The sequence below is a fragment of the Plasmodium chabaudi genome (assembly GCF_900002335.3).
Source record: "Plasmodium chabaudi chabaudi strain AS genome assembly, chromosome: 3".
NCBI lineage: Eukaryota > Apicomplexa > Aconoidasida > Haemosporida > Plasmodiidae > Plasmodium > Plasmodium chabaudi.
Genome location: NC_030103.2, coordinates 597,862 through 615,400, shown reverse-complemented (window position 1 = coordinate 615,400; position 17,539 = coordinate 597,862). Strand labels below are relative to the sequence as shown.

Sequence of the window (17,539 nt, the reverse complement as noted above, 5' to 3'; positions counted from 1 at the left end):
ATGTGCGTATTTTTTCTTATCCTTTAAATGCTCGTTTTTCCTTTCCCGATTTTCGCATGTGCATAGTGATGGCCTTTTAAATTGGCTATATAATATTCCCTTTGTCATCCCCATAATTTTTCTCAATAAACATACATAATATTTTAAAAAAATTTTACACTTTACACTTATAAATATATACATAATTTGCAAGCATTATTTATATACCATTTTATTCTTTTTAATTATTATTTTGCGATTTATTTTTGTAATTTTTTTAATTTTTTAATTTTATAATTTTTTTTTATTCCTCTTATATTCCACGGTGTGTGTGCGCGCATCCCAATGAGTTCAAAAGAAAAAAATTTATTTAGCGACAATAGTAGTGATGAGGGGAGGAAAAAAAAACGTTTGAAAAAAGTTTCAGATAATTTATTTGACGACGATGATGATAATGATATGATGAATAATTCCGATGCAAAAAGTGTTGTTGAGATTAAAGATGACAGTGATGAAGAACAAGAAAAAGGAAGTTCTACTACTAAAAGTACAACTAACAAATCCTTTGAAAAAAATACATCAAAAAAACCTGCATATTATGATATATCCTCATATTTTAAACCAGTTCCAAAAAATACAGGAAAAACACAAACTTCAAATAATTCAAGCACCAGTACCAACAATACACGAAATAACGAAGGAAAGAAAATACCCCTTGAAAATGTTGATGACTATTTTAAAATAATCGAAACAGGATCAAAAAATGTATCAACAAATCCAAAAAGAGAAAGAAGTCATGATTCAGATCTATTAGAACAAAATAGATTCAAAAAAAAACATGCATCCATCGAAGATTGTATTCTTTTACCCAAAAATGAAAATGATGTCTCTCAAAATTTTGACTATTTACCTTTTATAAATAAAAAATTTGTTCTTACAGGTGTTTTCAAATCTTTTACTAGAGATGAGCTACAAAGTAAAATTAAAGAACATGGAGGTAGTGTCATGTCTGCTGTCTCTTCAAAAACACACTATCTTATACATGGTGAATATTTAGAAGATGGACGATTATACAGTGAAGGTAAAAAGTATCAAAAAGCTTATGAACTTTCTAAACAACCTAAAACTATAATTAAAATATTAAATGAAGAAGAGTTACTAGAACTTCTTCCAAAAGAAAAAAATGATAACTCACAAAGTCAACATAATAATATCGAAACTAATAACATACCAAATAAAAATATTAAAGATGAGAAAGAATACTCGAACTTTGCTAACACAAATCATAACCAAAATGGATCACCAATTTTAAATCAATTATGGGTAGATAAATATAAGCCTACTAAAATTGAAGACTTAGTAGGGAATACTCAAAATGTTTTTAAATTACAATCATGGTTATCAAGTTGGGATGATGTATGTATTAAGGGATTAAAAAAACAAGTTACTAAAACTTTTAGAGGAACCTTTGAAAATGTAAATGCAAGATGTGCATTATTAAGTGGTCCTGCTGGAATAGGAAAAACAACTACTGCAAAAATCGTTTCACAAAGTTCAGGATATAATGTTATAGAATTCAATGCATCTGATGAAAGAAATAAAGCAGCTGTTGAAAAGATTGGAGAAATGGCTACAGGAGGATACTCTATTACTTCATTAAATAATAAAAGCTTGAAAAAAACTTGTATTATTATGGATGAGGTTGATGGAATGTCTAGTGGTGATAAAGGTGGTAGTTCCGCTATATTAAAATTAATAGAAAAAACCAAATGCCCAATCATATGTATATGTAATGATAGACAAAATAGTAAAATGAGAACACTAGCTAATAAATGCTATGATTTAAAATTTACAACACCAAATAAAAATAGTGTAGTTAAAAGATTATTAGAAATCTGTAAAAAAGAAAATCTTATGATGGAACCAAATGCTTTAGAATTATTATGGGAAAGCTCAAATGGGGACATAAGACAAATACTTAATGCTTTACAATTATTATCTAGAACATATAAAAGAATACAATTTTTAGATATAAAAAAAGATATTAACAATTCAAATAAAAATGTACAATCATTAGCAAACCCTTTCGAAATAACACTCAAATTATTAAATTTTCATGAATCATCAAAATTAAAAATAAGAGAAATTATGGATCTATTTTTTGTAGATTATGAATTGATACCATATTTTATAAGTGAAAATTATACAAATATTTTTAACGATAATGATAAATCACCTAATTCTATGAATAAATGGAATACCTTTGCACAAATATCATATGATTTATCTTTAGCAGAAAGAATTAAATATAATTTAAAAACAACTATGGATTATTCATTGTTGCCCCACTTTTCAATCTTATCTTGTGTATGCCCTGTTATGAGAATAAGGGCTTTAAAATCATTTATGCAAGGTAGAATAAATTTCCCATCTGCTTTTGGAAAAATATCAACATTTAATAAAAATAAAAGATTATTAAATGAATTATGTTTTAATTTATCTTACAAACTTAATGTTTATCCAAAATATATGATAACTAGTGGATTCCTAAATTATATATATTATAAAATTGTTGTACCACTACAAAAAAATAATATAAACGAGTCTGTACAATTGATGGAAGAATATAATATTACAAAAGAAATGGTAATTGAAAATATACCATCTTTAAGATTACCAACACAAGAAAATTTATATGATAAATTAGATTCCAAAGTCAAAGCAGCTTTTACTCGACAATATAATGCAACTCATGTTGTTAAAAACGATCCCAATGCTGTTAAAAAAAGTCTTAAATCGATTGATAAAAAATCAGCTTATAAAAATAATGAAGATGAACTAGATGAAGATATAGACGATTTAAGTGACTCGAAAGAAGACAAAGATGATGATGCTTTAGTTAAAACTAAACTTGATAAAAAAAATAAATCAACTACAAAACCAAAAGCTTCCAAAAAAAAATAATAATAAATCTATAAAATATCATGGCACTATATTCTATTTTATAAACTCCATTTTCATAGACACCACTTTTTTTTGTTTTTTTACTTAACTTTGAAATTGACAAATTTTATTTTTTTCATAATTTTATTTCTTATCTCTCTTTTTAATTTATAATATAAAATGCTATCTATATTTAAACATAAATAATGTATACCATTTTATATGCCCATTTTACACACACTTTTCAAATTTTGGCGAATAATATTTTTTTCATATTTTAAAAAAATACATATACATGTTCTAAATTTAGCATAATAACTAAACTTTTTTTTCTCTTTTAAATAAGATATTAAATCCTTACTTTTTTTATCAATGCCCAATTTTTTTTTAACCATACTTTAAATTGCCATACAAATTTTTTATATATACAATCGCAATTGCCATCTACTTTTGTAAATTCAATATGACCATTACGTGCCTGTTTTAAAAATAATAATTCATTTCCTATTTTGTAAGATCATAAAATAAAAAATATATTCATATAACATTATTTTTATTTTTTTATTTTTTTATTTTTTTCAAAAATGGGTGTATTCCCCTGATCTCCTGACTTTCTGCATTCCATTTTGACTTACATATATTGGGAAAAAATATAAAAAAATTATTCCACTAATTTGGAAAACTATATATGGATAATTTTCTACATTTTTAAGAACCCCCATTTGTCATACATATAGGCAAGTAGCAAGCACAATGATAAGAAATAAAAAGGAGGATAAATCCAAATTTCTCATAAGAAATTAGTTCATCAATACTCTCACACAATTGTATATAAACATGCATATAAAAATATTTCATTACTACTACCATTTCATTCTTGTAAAAAATCGATGAAAAAAATATTCAATCCTTATTCCAAGAAATCTATACTATTCCTTTATTTGCTTTTACTTTTATTTATATGTATAAAACAATACCGTACCTTTACTGTTCTACAAACAAACTGTAACAAAAATGAAAATATAATAAGACTAAACAAATTAATTTCAATCAATAATAATATTTCTCGAAGGAAAGCAGATAAGTTTATACAAAATGCCAACATAAAAATTAATAACAAAGTCGTTTTAAATCCAGGTACACATGTTGATATAGCCAAAGATCAAATAAAAGTTAATGATAAAAAAATTAACTTACAAAATATTAAAAAAATTATAAATAATTATAACAGTTCTAGTACTAATCAAAGCACATACAAATGGATTGTCTTACATAAACCTAAAGGATTGTTATGTACAAATCAGGACGAAAAAGATAGAAAATCTATATTTTCCATTTTTCCCGATGACTTATTACAAAAATATCGTATAGTATCCGTTGGTTAGTATTGCTAATATGTTTGATAATTTTTTTTATTGTACCGTCTATCTAAAAATAGTTTATTTTATTTATTTATTTATTCATTTTTTTCCATTTTGATATTGTACAATGTAGGCAGATTAGATCGAAACACCTCTGGAGTTCTACTCTTAACAAATGAGTATGCCTGGATAAACAAATTAACACATCCAAAATATGAACGAGTAAGGAAATATATGATACATATTGAAGGCCCTGTACGAATGGATGCTCTTAAAACGCTAGCTGACGGTGTATATTTAAAAGATGAATATGATAGTAAAAAAAAAAACCAAAAAACACAACCTGCTCTCATTGAAGTTCTTAGAGAAGAAAATGTAAAAATACAAAATCAAATTAAAAAAATAAGTGTATTAAATATTAGTATAAAAGAAGGAAGAAATAGGCAAATTAGAAAAATGTTTCAACAAATAAATCAACCAATAATTAAAATAAAAAGAACTGCCTTTGAAAATGTTACACTAAAAAATATACGCTTACCCAAACAATATAGAGAATTAACAAAAAAGGAAATAACAAGTTTAAAGACACGAGATTTTTAAACTAAAAATTATGTCACCCTCCAAATCGCACACACATATGCATATATACATATAATATATATGACTGTGCATGTTTTATTTTGTTATTTTTTTTTTTAAGTATTTTATGTACATAAAAAATTATGCTTAACTTTACATATGTACATGTACAAGCTATATTTTTTTTTTTTTTTTTTTTAACTAACTAATATTTGTAGCTACAAAACTAGCTATATTTTTTTTTAAATAATACAATCTCTATTTTATCAATTTATGTGAACAGACATTTATTTTATCAGTTTTATCGTTTACTCATATTATAAGTTTAAACAATTAAAAGCGCATACATGTTATAAAGCACATTTCAAAAATGGCAAAATAAATAAAAACTAAATACGACATAAAATTGGATGCATATTCTTCTTAATATAATGCACAATACATATATAAATCATTCATATTTTTTTTTTATCATCTTCAAGACTCAACAATTTATTCATTTGAAATAAAAGAACACAAAACAAATGCCAGTTTCAATAATAGTAACTATTTGATCTGTTGAATATATTCAAAATTTGAATAACAACTAAAAAAAAAAAAAAAAATTAATATATCTCTAAAACTGTAAATTTATGACAAAATAAAGCATATTCATAGATTGTATAAAAAATAAAAATATTTATGGATTATTACCTGATCCGATTACAACAAAAATAAATATTCCAAGTAGTATAGGGCCTACTGGATATTTCTTTCCTTTTTTTGCAACTGAAGTTGGGACATTTCCTCGATTTGTTATATTGTTGTCAAAGGTTTCGACTTTTTTAACTATTTTTCTATTGGTTGGTACCTACAAAAAAATTAATTCATACCAAAATGTATAGAGAGCCACATTTTTGCCGCAAATGTTTGTCTGCCTATGTATTTGTTATAACCACGGCATGTAGTCTGTAATAAAATTTTTTTTTTTCAAATATTTTTCAAGCATTTTTTCAAGAAAATTTCAAGCAATTTTCAAGCAATTTTCAAGCATTTTTCAAGCAGTTTTCAAGCATTTTTAAGCAGCTCTCTTTGTAAACTATCAAAATGAGCGCCGCCCATAATCTTGAGACCCACAAATAGTTAATACTCAAATCATGTAATATTGGTTACAAAAAATATAAATATATTAACGCAAAATAATTTATATGCATAGCATAAAACAATAAGCTTATTATGAATGTTCAATTTTAAAGCATGCATAGAGTTAAACAGGTTGTAAATCAGAGTAAACAAATAAATAAGATAAAATAATTCCCTATTTTCAACGCATTAAAAATTAAAATAAATTCACTACATATTGTTGTAATGGATATACTCATATTATTCAAAATTTTTTTGTAAGCTTGTTTTCATATATTTTAAGTTTTTTACTTACCTTCATTTTGTTAGTTTAATATTATTAATTTATTTTATAAGCTTTTAAAAAAAAATATTTTTAAAACTAAAGTTGGGGGTATATCTTATATTTGGAAATAATTTAAATAATAGATTAAATTATAATTTTCTTTTTTATATTATAATGATATTATTTTATTTAAACAATAATTTTTTATTGGAAAATAGTCTCAGGTTATTCTTTTATTCTTTTATTATTATTTTTTTTTTTTTTTTTTTATTCTAGGTTAGCAAGTTTTAAAAATTTGGTCGCCACTTTTTTTTTAGCATTTTCATTTTTTTGTAATTTTGTATCCTCGCCCGAAAATAATATGCATATCAAATATGACTTCAATTTTTTTTTTAATTTTTCATATGCTTATATATGATATTTTTTTAATAATTATGTAAATTATTATTTTTTTTGTTTCCTTATGTTAACCTGTTAAAAAATAATTGTTAATACATTTTTAATTATATAATATATTTTTTTTAAGAGATATTCCAATTAAATAATTATGGAAAAATACTTAGGGTAGCATTTTTTTTTTAATTTAATATATCAAAAATAAATTATTCTTTAAAACAAATTAGCTTAAAATTTATTCAAATATAAATATGTATATATAATCATATAACCTTAATTCAAAATAAAATCATGTTTTAATTTTTAGCTATATACTATTTTTTGCTTTATTTGAAATGCTTATTAAAAACTATCTACACACAATAAATCAATTAACTCATAGTTTATCAACTTATTTAGCTATCATACCCAGACATATTTACAACATTTATACTCCTTTACCATTCAAAGACTATTTTATATGCATAATTGCTTAGCAATTATTTTATTATATCATAGGCAAGCCTAATTTTGTTCTGCTATTTTATTGCCCCTACAACTATGATTAAGTATATGCTTAAAATACGAAATTATAATACGCTATTATTTTTAAAAAAAAAAAAAAATTGTAGTCCAATTAATTTTATTACAATAAAAAGACATAACCATTCGACTGCCGATAAAAATGAAAAACAAAAAAAAAAAATAAACGACTCTTCAAATCAACAAGACTATTTTTGGAATATGGTAGCATTTGAAAAGAATATAACTTTTTCATCGATAAGTTTTTATTTACTTTTGTCTGCTGTTCTTGCTTTACATTTTTATAATAATTCACAAGAAAATACCAAGTCTAATATTATTAATGAAATAAAAGAAAAGGAAAAGAAAAATCTTATCGAACTTGAAAATAAAAAAAGGGCTTCCCAAAATAACAAGAAAGAAAATTAATATACATATTATTTCGCTATCAAAAAATGTAAATATTTATAGGACCTCCCCATAATAAAACTAATTAAAGGATAAAATATTAATTAAAATTAGTCACCATATTTTTTAATTAACCATTAAAATTTTTACCTTTTCATATTTGTTTTTGTTTTTTTTCGTTTTGTATTTGTTCACACCTTTACAATATGATCATAGGACATGAAAAAAAAAAATAATGCATTAGTTATGTATTATATTTTCATTTTAGTCATATAATTTAAACATATTTTATATTAAAATATGTTAGCTATATAACCCTAGTTTTTTTATTATTACTTTTTTAGTTTATTTTTTAAAATATGTTCTTTACAATTTCGTCAAAACTTAAAATAGTTTTTTAAATAAGCATGTTCAAAAATGAATATATAAATGTAGGTATGTCACATATTCGTATTTCAATTCTATCGCTCATTATTTAAGTATGAAAAATAAATTCCATAAAAAAATAATGGAAAAAAAAAAAAAATCATCCTACAAATATGCATACAATATATACACGCTTGTGTGCATAAACTATTATACTCTTGAGTTAGGTCCTTTCTTTCTTCCTATGGAATCAGAAAACCTTTTGTTGTATAACTGTCTCTTTTTTGCACGACCAGTTAATCTTCTTCCTTTACTTAATTTGGGAGCCTTAGGGGTTTGGTTTTTGACCTTACCAGCTCTTGCTAATGATCCATGTACTTTTCCTAAAATAAAAAAAAAAAAAAAAAAATATTTAAACAATGCATCAGTATTATATTTATTTTTATATCAGCCAAAATGCCAGCAAATGCAAACCCAGCCATGCATTCACAATATATTTCCCACATAAATGCAAATGCAAATACAAGTACAAGTATATGCAAACCGCTTTATTTTCAAACAGTATAATATACGACAAACACAATACATAGGATGTAACCTCCTACTTGTAATACATTTTTAAATACATAAAACAAATACAATAAAATTATTACAATATTTTACATAAAATATAAATCGCTCTAAAACTTACCCATTGTTAATATTTGTTTTTTAATTAAATACTGTAAGTATATAAAATGTTTATATTTGTTTTACGATTAAGCTGTAAACCTTTTTATAAATTTTTTTTTATATATTTCATAATTTTACAAATTTATATTTATATAAAAAATTCACCTTTCTATAATTTATTTTTATAAGCAATAGGCAATTTTATTCATTCCCTAATATTTGTAAAAGTGTTTTAAAATTAATTAAATATGTTTGCCCTTATATACATAATATTTTTATTTTTCCCCGTACCGAATATTTTCATACCATATGTCAAAATACATATGCAGTGGATATATTTAATATTGCAATTATGCGGTGACTTTTCATTTCTTTGTATCAATTATATATATAATAATATATATACATTTTTTTATACATTTTTTATATACAATTTATGGGCGTATAGTCCCCCCATTAGTGCCATATACAATAGTGTTAATATGTTATATAGAAATTGTATTTTTTTTTTTTTAATTTTATACCCATTTATTATTAAGTGCAAATTTGCTACTATCATTATTTTCCCCATGAAATATAAAAAAAGGTACCTCCTATTTTTCAAAAAAATATTCTCTAACCTTTAAATAATAAATATTATTAATATTGACTATTTCAAAAATTAAAACATTTCATATTTAACAATATATTGTTAAGGGTTAAGAGTGTATACCTACTAATGGTATGACAAAATAAAAATGTTTATACTTTTTTTATTAAAAAAAAAAGCTTAATAAAAAATAATACAATTTTGTAGATTTTCCATATTTTCATACAATTATAAATATTAAAAAAATGCAAAAAATAAACATACAAATAATACAAGTATATAACAACATGACATATAGTATGCCCACTAAAAATTATATATGCAAATAGGAATTTAATTTTATATACAATTTATGTCTGTAAAACGGTCTGTTAATTTGAGACCTTTACGGGGTACCACCCCCCACACATATACTTACATAGTCTGAAAAAATTGCACAAAATTTGCTATGCATGTTTTAATGACATTATTGTCGGGTCTTAACGGATAAAAATAATTTCTTTTTTAATCGGAACAGTATAGCGATGCACATATTTCATACACCCTTCAATCTTAAACAATTCGGAATTTTACTTTATTCCCATCCTTTTTTTTATTTATCTATTGTTATGCTGATTGCTGCTTGTTTTAATCGGTCAATAAGAGTCCAACCAAGACCTACTGACACAGACATTACTCCAAAGTTTGTATTCAAATCTGTTTTATTTTCAACTAGCGAAATTGCAGCTTCTGACATTATTTTAGCTGTTAATAAATATCCTGGGTCTTCATTTTTCCCCTGAAAATTTAAGACAACCTGTTTATTCTGTTCGTCCTTCTTTAAAATATCGGTATTAGATATATTATCATTTTCTGACTCACCAACTATGGTACATTTCCAATTACATTTTTTTAATTCGCTAGATGTTTTAACTTTATGAAAGTTATCAACATATTTGTCTAACAAATAATCAATAAAAGTAAAATTGCTAAAAAAACTATTAATATAAAATAATCCTACTTTTATCATATAACTAAAATAAGACAAATCTGAATCATATTGTTTATAATCTATTACTAAATTTTTTCCATATTTATAATTAAGTAGGTAGTTAGACCATAACACATATGTCTCTTCAACCATAGAATAGGTTGTGTCAAAACAGTAACCAAATTCTTTTTCATAACAAAAGTTTTGAGTTTTATGTTTATCTTCCCACTTCACACAATCACTATTACTATCACCATCTTGACATAAATAATATTTATTATATTTATTTCCTACCGTTTTTTTAAATAATAAATAACTTTTTAATGTAGCTTTTCCAACTGTTCGATAATTACTACCCTCAGAGGATAGTCGAATCCGAACATAAGGACATGCACTTTTATATTTTTTTTCAAATTCTTCTTGTATAATTAAATTTCCTAAATCACTTATAGCTGATATAAACGAAGCACTGTGTATAATTTTTAATTCTTTTTCTTTAGCTATTTTATTATATTCTTTATATACATTTAAAATAAAATCATGTTCCCCACAAGCATCTAAATAGTCACAAGATCCATCTATACATGCCTTAACTATAGTATATCCATATTTTCCATATGGTCCTACCGTACTTATTGCTACTTTACATAATGTAGCACAATTTAAAATAGATTCATAATTTTCGACATCACATTCTTTTATATTTATTTTATCAATACATTCTACATTTATCCTTTCTTTTATTTTTAATAAAATATTATTAAGCTTATTTACATTTCTAACACCACATAATATTTTTAATTTATCAGTTTTTATTTTTATTTCATAATTTTCCAATAAATATTCTAAAACCATTTCCCCAGTATATCCTGTACTACCAAGCAAAAGAATGTCATACTGTTTTAAACTCATCCTTCTCTCTATTAACAAATAAATAACTTTTCAGATTGTCTACGTAATTTTCCCTTACAAGCTTGTATAAATAAATACACCTGTCTACATATACTTTGCCAAACAAATCGTACTTTGACTTATTAATTTTGTATACAATTATATATACTATAATAATGTTGAATTGAAAAAAAAATATTTTTTAAATTTGAAAAATATACCATTGCACATTCCCCTTTATTACTTAAAATTTTAAATACATACAAAACATAAATTAAACAAAAATTAATTATTCATAAGTTATAAAAACAAATCATCGATTAATTACCTTTTAACAAAATATTTTTAATATATATACAAGCGTATATTTTATTGTCACAAAATAATAATAATATGTCTATGTGCAAAAAATATATTTTATTAAAAAAAAATACAAGTCAGAATTATTTTACACAAATAATTTATACATAAAAATATTCAACAATTTGACATAGTGCATATTTAATCTTAAACAAAATGCGAATAAATATGTTATAAACATATATACACCTTATAAAATATTTAATTATATATAACTATATTTAAAATGTATACTATGATAGTTGTAATATATCCATCCTACATATTTTTCGGTTATACTATAAAGTGTTTGTCCCCTTATAAAAATACAATAAAATATTTTTAAACTTTTCAAAAATTAAAACGAAAAAAATTATAAAAATTAACTGTTTTTTTTTTTAAAATAATAATAACAACCTTAAATATTTTCTTATAAAACCATCAAGGCAACATGAATATACAAAATTGTTTAAGCCCACGAATATTCATATAAATGTATGCATATTTATACATACTTATGTTTGATCCTATATTTATACTTTTTCATTTTTTCGTTACAACTAAAAGATAAAAAATGTCTCTTTTGTACTTTAAATATTAAGAATATTTCCTTATTTATTTTTTTTTTATCAATATCGACAGATGGCTAAGGGGATTCTACTTCCCAACGAAAACCGTTATACCATTTATGTATGCAAAATACGTAGCCAAAATATGGATCAGTAGCTTTTATTTTTTTTATAGCCTTTTCTTTAATACATATTTATTATGCATATATTAGATAGCCAAGCTATTCCCATTTATTTATGCATCTTTTAGCACCATTATTATATGGTAGTATTTATTGTATGGCTTTATTTTTTTTTGTATTCGCTTGTTAATCTTTTATAATTTATATTTACATTTTTATTAAAATTATTCTACATTTTTATATTTATTTTTATTTTTTTATTTATATTTATTTATATTTATTTATGCTTTATTTATGTTTTTTTACATTTTTTCGTTTGTTTTGTTTTATTTTTGAAATAAATTTGCCATAACATATTTTTTGTTTCCAAAATGAGTTAATCTGTAGAAATCACAAGTAACATATAAAACTGTTTTTTTTAATGTTAAAAAGTAGTGAATATGAATATATGGAGGGCAAAATGGGAAAGCGATGATAATACCAATATAAGGCCCTAAGCCTTCTTTTTTAAAGGTAAATTTAAAAAAAATAAAAATTGTATAAAAACAGAATACTATCACTATTTAGGCAAGATATGTTTTGTATATATAAATGATGATAATTATATTTTTAAAAGATTTTGATTAATAATCAAATGTTTAATAACTCCTCTAAGAAGTTCTGATTATTTAAAAAATACAAAATATAAATTATTGCCATATTATGTATGTATATATATTTGGATTGCATTTGCGTTTGTGGAATAATAGGGAAAGCTAACATATTAATTTATGAACATTTGTGTGTGCAAAAAATATAATTTCGCCCTAAAAAAGGCAAAAATATATTTGTCTGTCCCTATTTACACCTGACTGTTCAGAAAAATGTACGTATATACCCATTATATATATGTACGTGTTCATAATTATTTTATCCATTTCTTTCACCATTTTAATATCTACATAATAATATGCCCTTTTTTAAACCATTCATTTTATTACTAAAAAATATATTCATTGAACATTTCGAAGGGCTATTATGAAAATATTTATTTAAATATTTTTAAACAAATAATAGCATCAAATTTGTTCATAAAACAAATGTATATACGGTGGCTTTTTAAATTTTTAATTTTAAAAGTGTCAATCCATATATATCACAGCACCTACTTTTAACTAAAAAATACATTAGACATATACTTTTGTTGATCTCTTCTATAACTTCAGCAGCATCATATATACATACTTATTTCATAATCTATTCGTTAATTTATTGCTTTTTTCAGATCAGTCTAAAGTTCCCTAATCATTTAAACGTATGTGCAAAATGCATAAACAAGAGAAAGCCATATAATTGTTATGAAGTTCTTTTTAAAATTGTTTGCAAAATGGGAGGACGTCGAAATTGCTAGATCCAAAACTTTGCCAAATTGCATAAAAACAATAGAATAAAACTATATTGGTGCATGTAAGTGGATAGTTCCTTTTTTTTTATTTCCTATTCCATATATGAGGAATGAGTTTAAGCTCAAAAATCCTGCAAATATACATACACAAAATTAAAAAGTCATAAGCAAGGGGGGAAAGACTTGAAAATAACCTTTTCTGTCTTCCCTTTTTTTTTATGCATTTTGTGTAATTAATAAAATACAGGAAGGAAGGTCTGAGATGCTGCAAAAAAAGAATTAATTATTTTTTTATACTTATTTCTTTATTAATATTTTTGAGAAAAATAATATTGAACAAATATTAATTAGCTACCAGAAATGCCAATCATGTATATATATATTTATGTATATGATTTTGAAAAAGCTAATAAGCAAGTATACATTGGTGAGTTCGATTTTTGAGGTTTTTCAACTCCTTCAATTTTTTTTGAAGTCGTAGAAAAATAACTTAATTCAGACTACTCCTAAATTCATTCCAAAATATGAACAGAATAAGGATAATATAAAAAAGGGAAAGCCTTTAAAGAAATGAAAACATACAAAGAACAGTATAATCTTCTAAGAACTCAACCATATTTTTTTTATCACAAAATATAATGCTTATAATATATCTGCATTATATAAATGTGTGCGCGATACTTCGCTGATGTACCTTTAGAGTCATATATAGTTTCCTATTTATTTCTAAAGGTAGACTTCTAAATGAAGAATAAGTTTTTTGTTTTTTATTTCGTTCATTTTCCCATTATATATTTATATTATTATTCACTGATTTGATTTAATATACAAACGTTCACTCCATTTGCTATTGTTAATTAATTTTATTTTTTTTTTGTTGTGTATAAAGCTAATTTCATAGATTTTTTACCATTTAAATAATAAAGTATTACATATATTTTTATTATAAAACTTTGAAAAAATTCAAATAAAAAATGAAACACCAATTTTCTAACTTTTATTTTCCCTATGTTTGTAAAAACAAAAATATATGGTATTAATTATGGTACGCTCATGGATAGCCAAATGCTAAACAATGACAAAAAAAAGTTTAAATTATAAATAAAAATTATTAAAATCAAATTAAATTCATATTTCTATATTTACGTTTTTTATTATATCAATTAAGTATATAACTTTTTTTAATTATAGGAAATAATATGCCTCCATAATTCATTACATTTATTTGGCTATTTATTGTAAATATTTTTCCTTTAAAAAAAAAAAAAAATTTTAAGAAATTTTTTTTTCCTTTATTTATTTTATTTAAATAATAAAATAATGTATTCCATAAAATGTAAAATAAAGATAGCTAATGAAATAAAATAATAAATATCTTCAACTTATTAATAGTTACATAATTCAAATTTTAACCAATACGTTCAATATATTATATAATATTTAATGATGATTATGAAATAACGTATTGAAAAAGTGATATTATTTTTTAGCTATCCCAGATTTACTCAATCTGAGTTTTCAAAATTCTTTGTTTTGCCATATTCCAAAAAAGGCAAACGAAGGGAAAGGGAAAAGAAAACTAAAGGAAAAACCATAAGCGAGCTGAACTCGATAAATGACGAAAATTTTCCACCTTTCTAAAACCACTATCCTTGGCACAAAATGACTGAATTTTTAAGGTAAGCTTTTGCATATTTTGTCGAAGCCATAGCTAGCTAAAATTAAAGCGATCATCCATTTCTCTCATCCATTTATGACTTCCCCTTGTGCAGAAACCTCCCAAAGCCAAAAAAAAAGGCATACGACGTTGAGGAAAGTGAAGTGTCCCAAAAGCAAATAAACGCAAAGGATGAAACAAAAAAACAGTGCTATCAATACCTTAAGAGGCAATACCTTCGAATTTCAAGCAATGCAGATTTCCAAGATGGAGGAGCATATCCTGAAATTCATGTAAACCAATACCCAAACAATATGGGATTAAATACAAAAGAAGGAAAACAAAAAAGTAACTTAGTATTAAAATATATTGATGAAAATAATAATGTAAGATATGATAATTTAATTAATGAAAGCGTACATATATACAATAATAATATTGATATGGTTGAAACGAATGAATCCATAAAAAAACTTCGAAAAAAAAAAATATTATCACAAGCAGAAGATAGAGAAGAAAAATATAATGATGCTATTTATAAACCAAGTGAAAAAGAAGAAATGGAAATAATTGAAAATACAAAAAAAAATATCGAAAATATTATAAATGAAAAAATTAATAAAAATAGTTTTAATAATAAAAAGGAAGATAAATATTATAGATATATACCACAAAATAAATTGAATAATAATTTAGAAGAACGAATTATAAAAGTAGTTGAAAAATCAACAGATCCATTAGATGTATCAAAATTTAAAAATAAAAAACTTCCTAACGTTAAAAATTCACCAGACTATCCAATACTTCGATCACCAACGAGAAAATTAACACAAGAAGAAGAAAAAGAATGGCAATTACCTCCATGTGTTTCAAATTGGAAAAATAATAAAGGATATAATATTGCTTTAGATAAAAGAATACAAAGTGATTATAAAAAATTAAATAATGTTGAAATAAATGAAAAATTCGCACACCTTAGTGAATATTTATATGTTGCTGAAAAAAAAGCTAGAGAAGAAATTAAAATGCGTAATAATATAATTAAACAAAAAAAATTAAAAGAAAAGGAACAAAAAGAAGATATGCTAAGAAATCTAGCTATTCAAGCAAGAAGAGAAAAAGGAAATGCTCAAAGTTCAATTATAAACGAAAGAAAACGAGAATTAGAAAGAGAATATAAAATTGAAAAAAATCTTAAAAAAATGAAAAATTATCAAAATAGACATATAGAAGAACAAATTGCTCTAAACAAAGTTAATGTTAGTAAAAATACAAATATACATGATATAAGTTTATTTAATATCAATGAAGATAATAACAATTCAAACTTACAAGACAACGATGAATATCAAATTTATGATACATCTCTATTTGATAATAAAAATTCTACCAATATATATAAATTCTCAAATGAAAGAGTAAGTAAAACACTTCAAAAAATTGAAACAGCCAAAAATACAGAGCCTGTTAAATTTGTTAAAGACACTCTTGACCCTTTTGGCTTAGACAGCTTACTATCACAAGCCAAAAAAAAATAGCCCTACGTAATTGTCCTATCATAATTTGCTTATCCATTGTTTTATATGTCTAACCTAGCCATTTCTCTGTTTTGATTATAGCTATTATATTGATTACATAAGTGCATCCACAATTTTCACTTCTTTGTTTGTTTCTTCCCAAGACATACATCCAGGGTGTCCTTACTGGAAGAGATCATCCTGGGAAATCTTCCTACACCTTTTCCGTATTTCATATTTTTATAAATTTTTTTTTTATATCTTAGAAAACCTCATTAAAAGGGTTTTCAAAACATTTGAATAACTTCAAAATGCATATAAAATATGCACAATTTTAATTGTTTTATTTTTTTAAATATCTTAACATTATCAGATTCGTTAATTTCCAATTTATCAAGTCCATGCTTAAATATATGCATGAACATAATCATTGTTTATTTTATAAAAAATTAAAAAAAAATATAATGCACAAACGTAAAATATGTACATATATGCATATAGCACTCATAAATTTGTGGGCATAAATATGCATTACTAGTAGACTTACTAAATATGCTAAGCCTATAGAAAATGTAAAAGCATCACACATTTCGTTTAACACAATTCCATTGCCCACCCATAATAAGTATAAATACGCTTATGGCATATCCACAATATATAATAAATGATAAATAATAAATAATGAACGTATGGGGAACTAAAAAGCAGTCACGAATTTTGGAAGCATAGTAAATTGTTACGTTGTATAATGCACATTGGTGAAAATATAAAAAGTCATGCTACTTAAGAATACAAACAAATATAAGAAATAAATTAAGTATAAATAAAATAAAGCAAATTATTTATGTATGAAACAAGCACAATAATCTCGTACATGCAGGAATACACAATCTTATGAATTAAACAACG

At 23.7% G+C, this 17,539-nt stretch overlaps 7 protein-coding genes and 3 non-coding genes across 10 annotated transcripts; 7 read left to right on the top strand and 3 right to left on the bottom strand.

Annotated features, from left to right (window-relative positions):
* Positions 1-324: 324 nt before the first annotated feature.
* On the top strand, positions 325-2,943 carry PCHAS_0318100 (replication factor C subunit 1, putative; the record flags this gene model as incomplete). The annotated part of the gene is made up of 1 exon (XM_733505.2): positions 325-2,943. One exon carries the CDS (start codon positions 325-327, stop codon positions 2,941-2,943), a length of 2,619 nt encoding a protein of 872 aa, XP_738598.2.
* An 869-nt stretch (positions 2,944-3,812) lies between these two features.
* PCHAS_0318000 (pseudouridine synthase, putative) lies at positions 3,813-4,883 on the top strand (the record flags this gene model as incomplete). The annotated part of the gene is made up of 2 exons (XM_016799926.1): positions 3,813-4,302; positions 4,417-4,883. 2 exons carry the CDS (start codon positions 3,813-3,815, stop codon positions 4,881-4,883), a joined length of 957 nt encoding a protein of 318 aa, XP_016653234.1.
* A 512-nt stretch (positions 4,884-5,395) lies between these two features.
* PCHAS_0317900 (ribosome associated membrane protein RAMP4, putative) lies at positions 5,396-6,285 on the bottom strand (the record flags this gene model as incomplete). Its single annotated transcript, XM_016799925.1, has 3 exons — positions 5,396-5,448; positions 5,556-5,712; positions 6,280-6,285. The coding sequence occupies 3 exons, from the start codon at positions 6,283-6,285 to the stop codon at positions 5,396-5,398; spliced, it is 216 nt and encodes a 71-aa protein (XP_016653233.1).
* A 900-nt stretch (positions 6,286-7,185) lies between these two features.
* PCHAS_0317800 (conserved Plasmodium protein, unknown function) lies at positions 7,186-7,575 on the top strand (the record flags this gene model as incomplete). Its single annotated transcript, XM_740173.1, has 1 exon — positions 7,186-7,575. The coding sequence occupies one exon, from the start codon at positions 7,186-7,188 to the stop codon at positions 7,573-7,575; it is 390 nt and encodes a 129-aa protein (XP_745266.1).
* Positions 7,576-8,130: 555 nt separating this feature from the next.
* On the bottom strand, positions 8,131-8,615 carry PCHAS_0317700 (40S ribosomal protein S30, putative; the record flags this gene model as incomplete). Its single annotated transcript, XM_016799924.1, has 2 exons — positions 8,131-8,303; positions 8,612-8,615. The coding sequence occupies 2 exons, from the start codon at positions 8,613-8,615 to the stop codon at positions 8,131-8,133; spliced, it is 177 nt and encodes a 58-aa protein (XP_016653232.1).
* A 1,158-nt stretch (positions 8,616-9,773) lies between these two features.
* PCHAS_0317600 (saccharopine dehydrogenase, putative) lies at positions 9,774-11,063 on the bottom strand (the record flags this gene model as incomplete). The annotated part of the gene is made up of 1 exon (XM_740170.2): positions 9,774-11,063. The coding sequence occupies one exon, from the start codon at positions 11,061-11,063 to the stop codon at positions 9,774-9,776; it is 1,290 nt and encodes a 429-aa protein (XP_745263.2).
* Positions 11,064-12,657: 1,594 nt separating this feature from the next.
* PCHAS_0317540 lies at positions 12,658-12,739 on the top strand. Its single transcript, XR_001678618.1, has one exon. It is a non-coding gene; the product is annotated as a small nucleolar RNA snoR01 (small nucleolar RNA).
* Positions 12,740-13,076: 337 nt separating this feature from the next.
* Positions 13,077-13,197, top strand: PCHAS_0317530. The gene has a single exon (XR_007844652.1). It is a non-coding gene; the product is annotated as a Plasmodium RNA of unknown function RUF2 (non-coding RNA).
* Positions 13,198-13,560: 363 nt separating this feature from the next.
* On the top strand, positions 13,561-13,984 carry PCHAS_0317520. The gene has a single exon (XR_007844651.1). It is a non-coding gene; the product is annotated as a ribonuclease P (non-coding RNA).
* A 1,134-nt stretch (positions 13,985-15,118) lies between these two features.
* PCHAS_0317500 (pre-mRNA-processing protein 45, putative) lies at positions 15,119-16,651 on the top strand (the record flags this gene model as incomplete). The annotated part of the gene is made up of 2 exons (XM_016799923.1): positions 15,119-15,135; positions 15,229-16,651. The coding sequence occupies 2 exons, from the start codon at positions 15,119-15,121 to the stop codon at positions 16,649-16,651; spliced, it is 1,440 nt and encodes a 479-aa protein (XP_016653231.1).
* Positions 16,652-17,539: the final 888 nt, after the last annotated feature.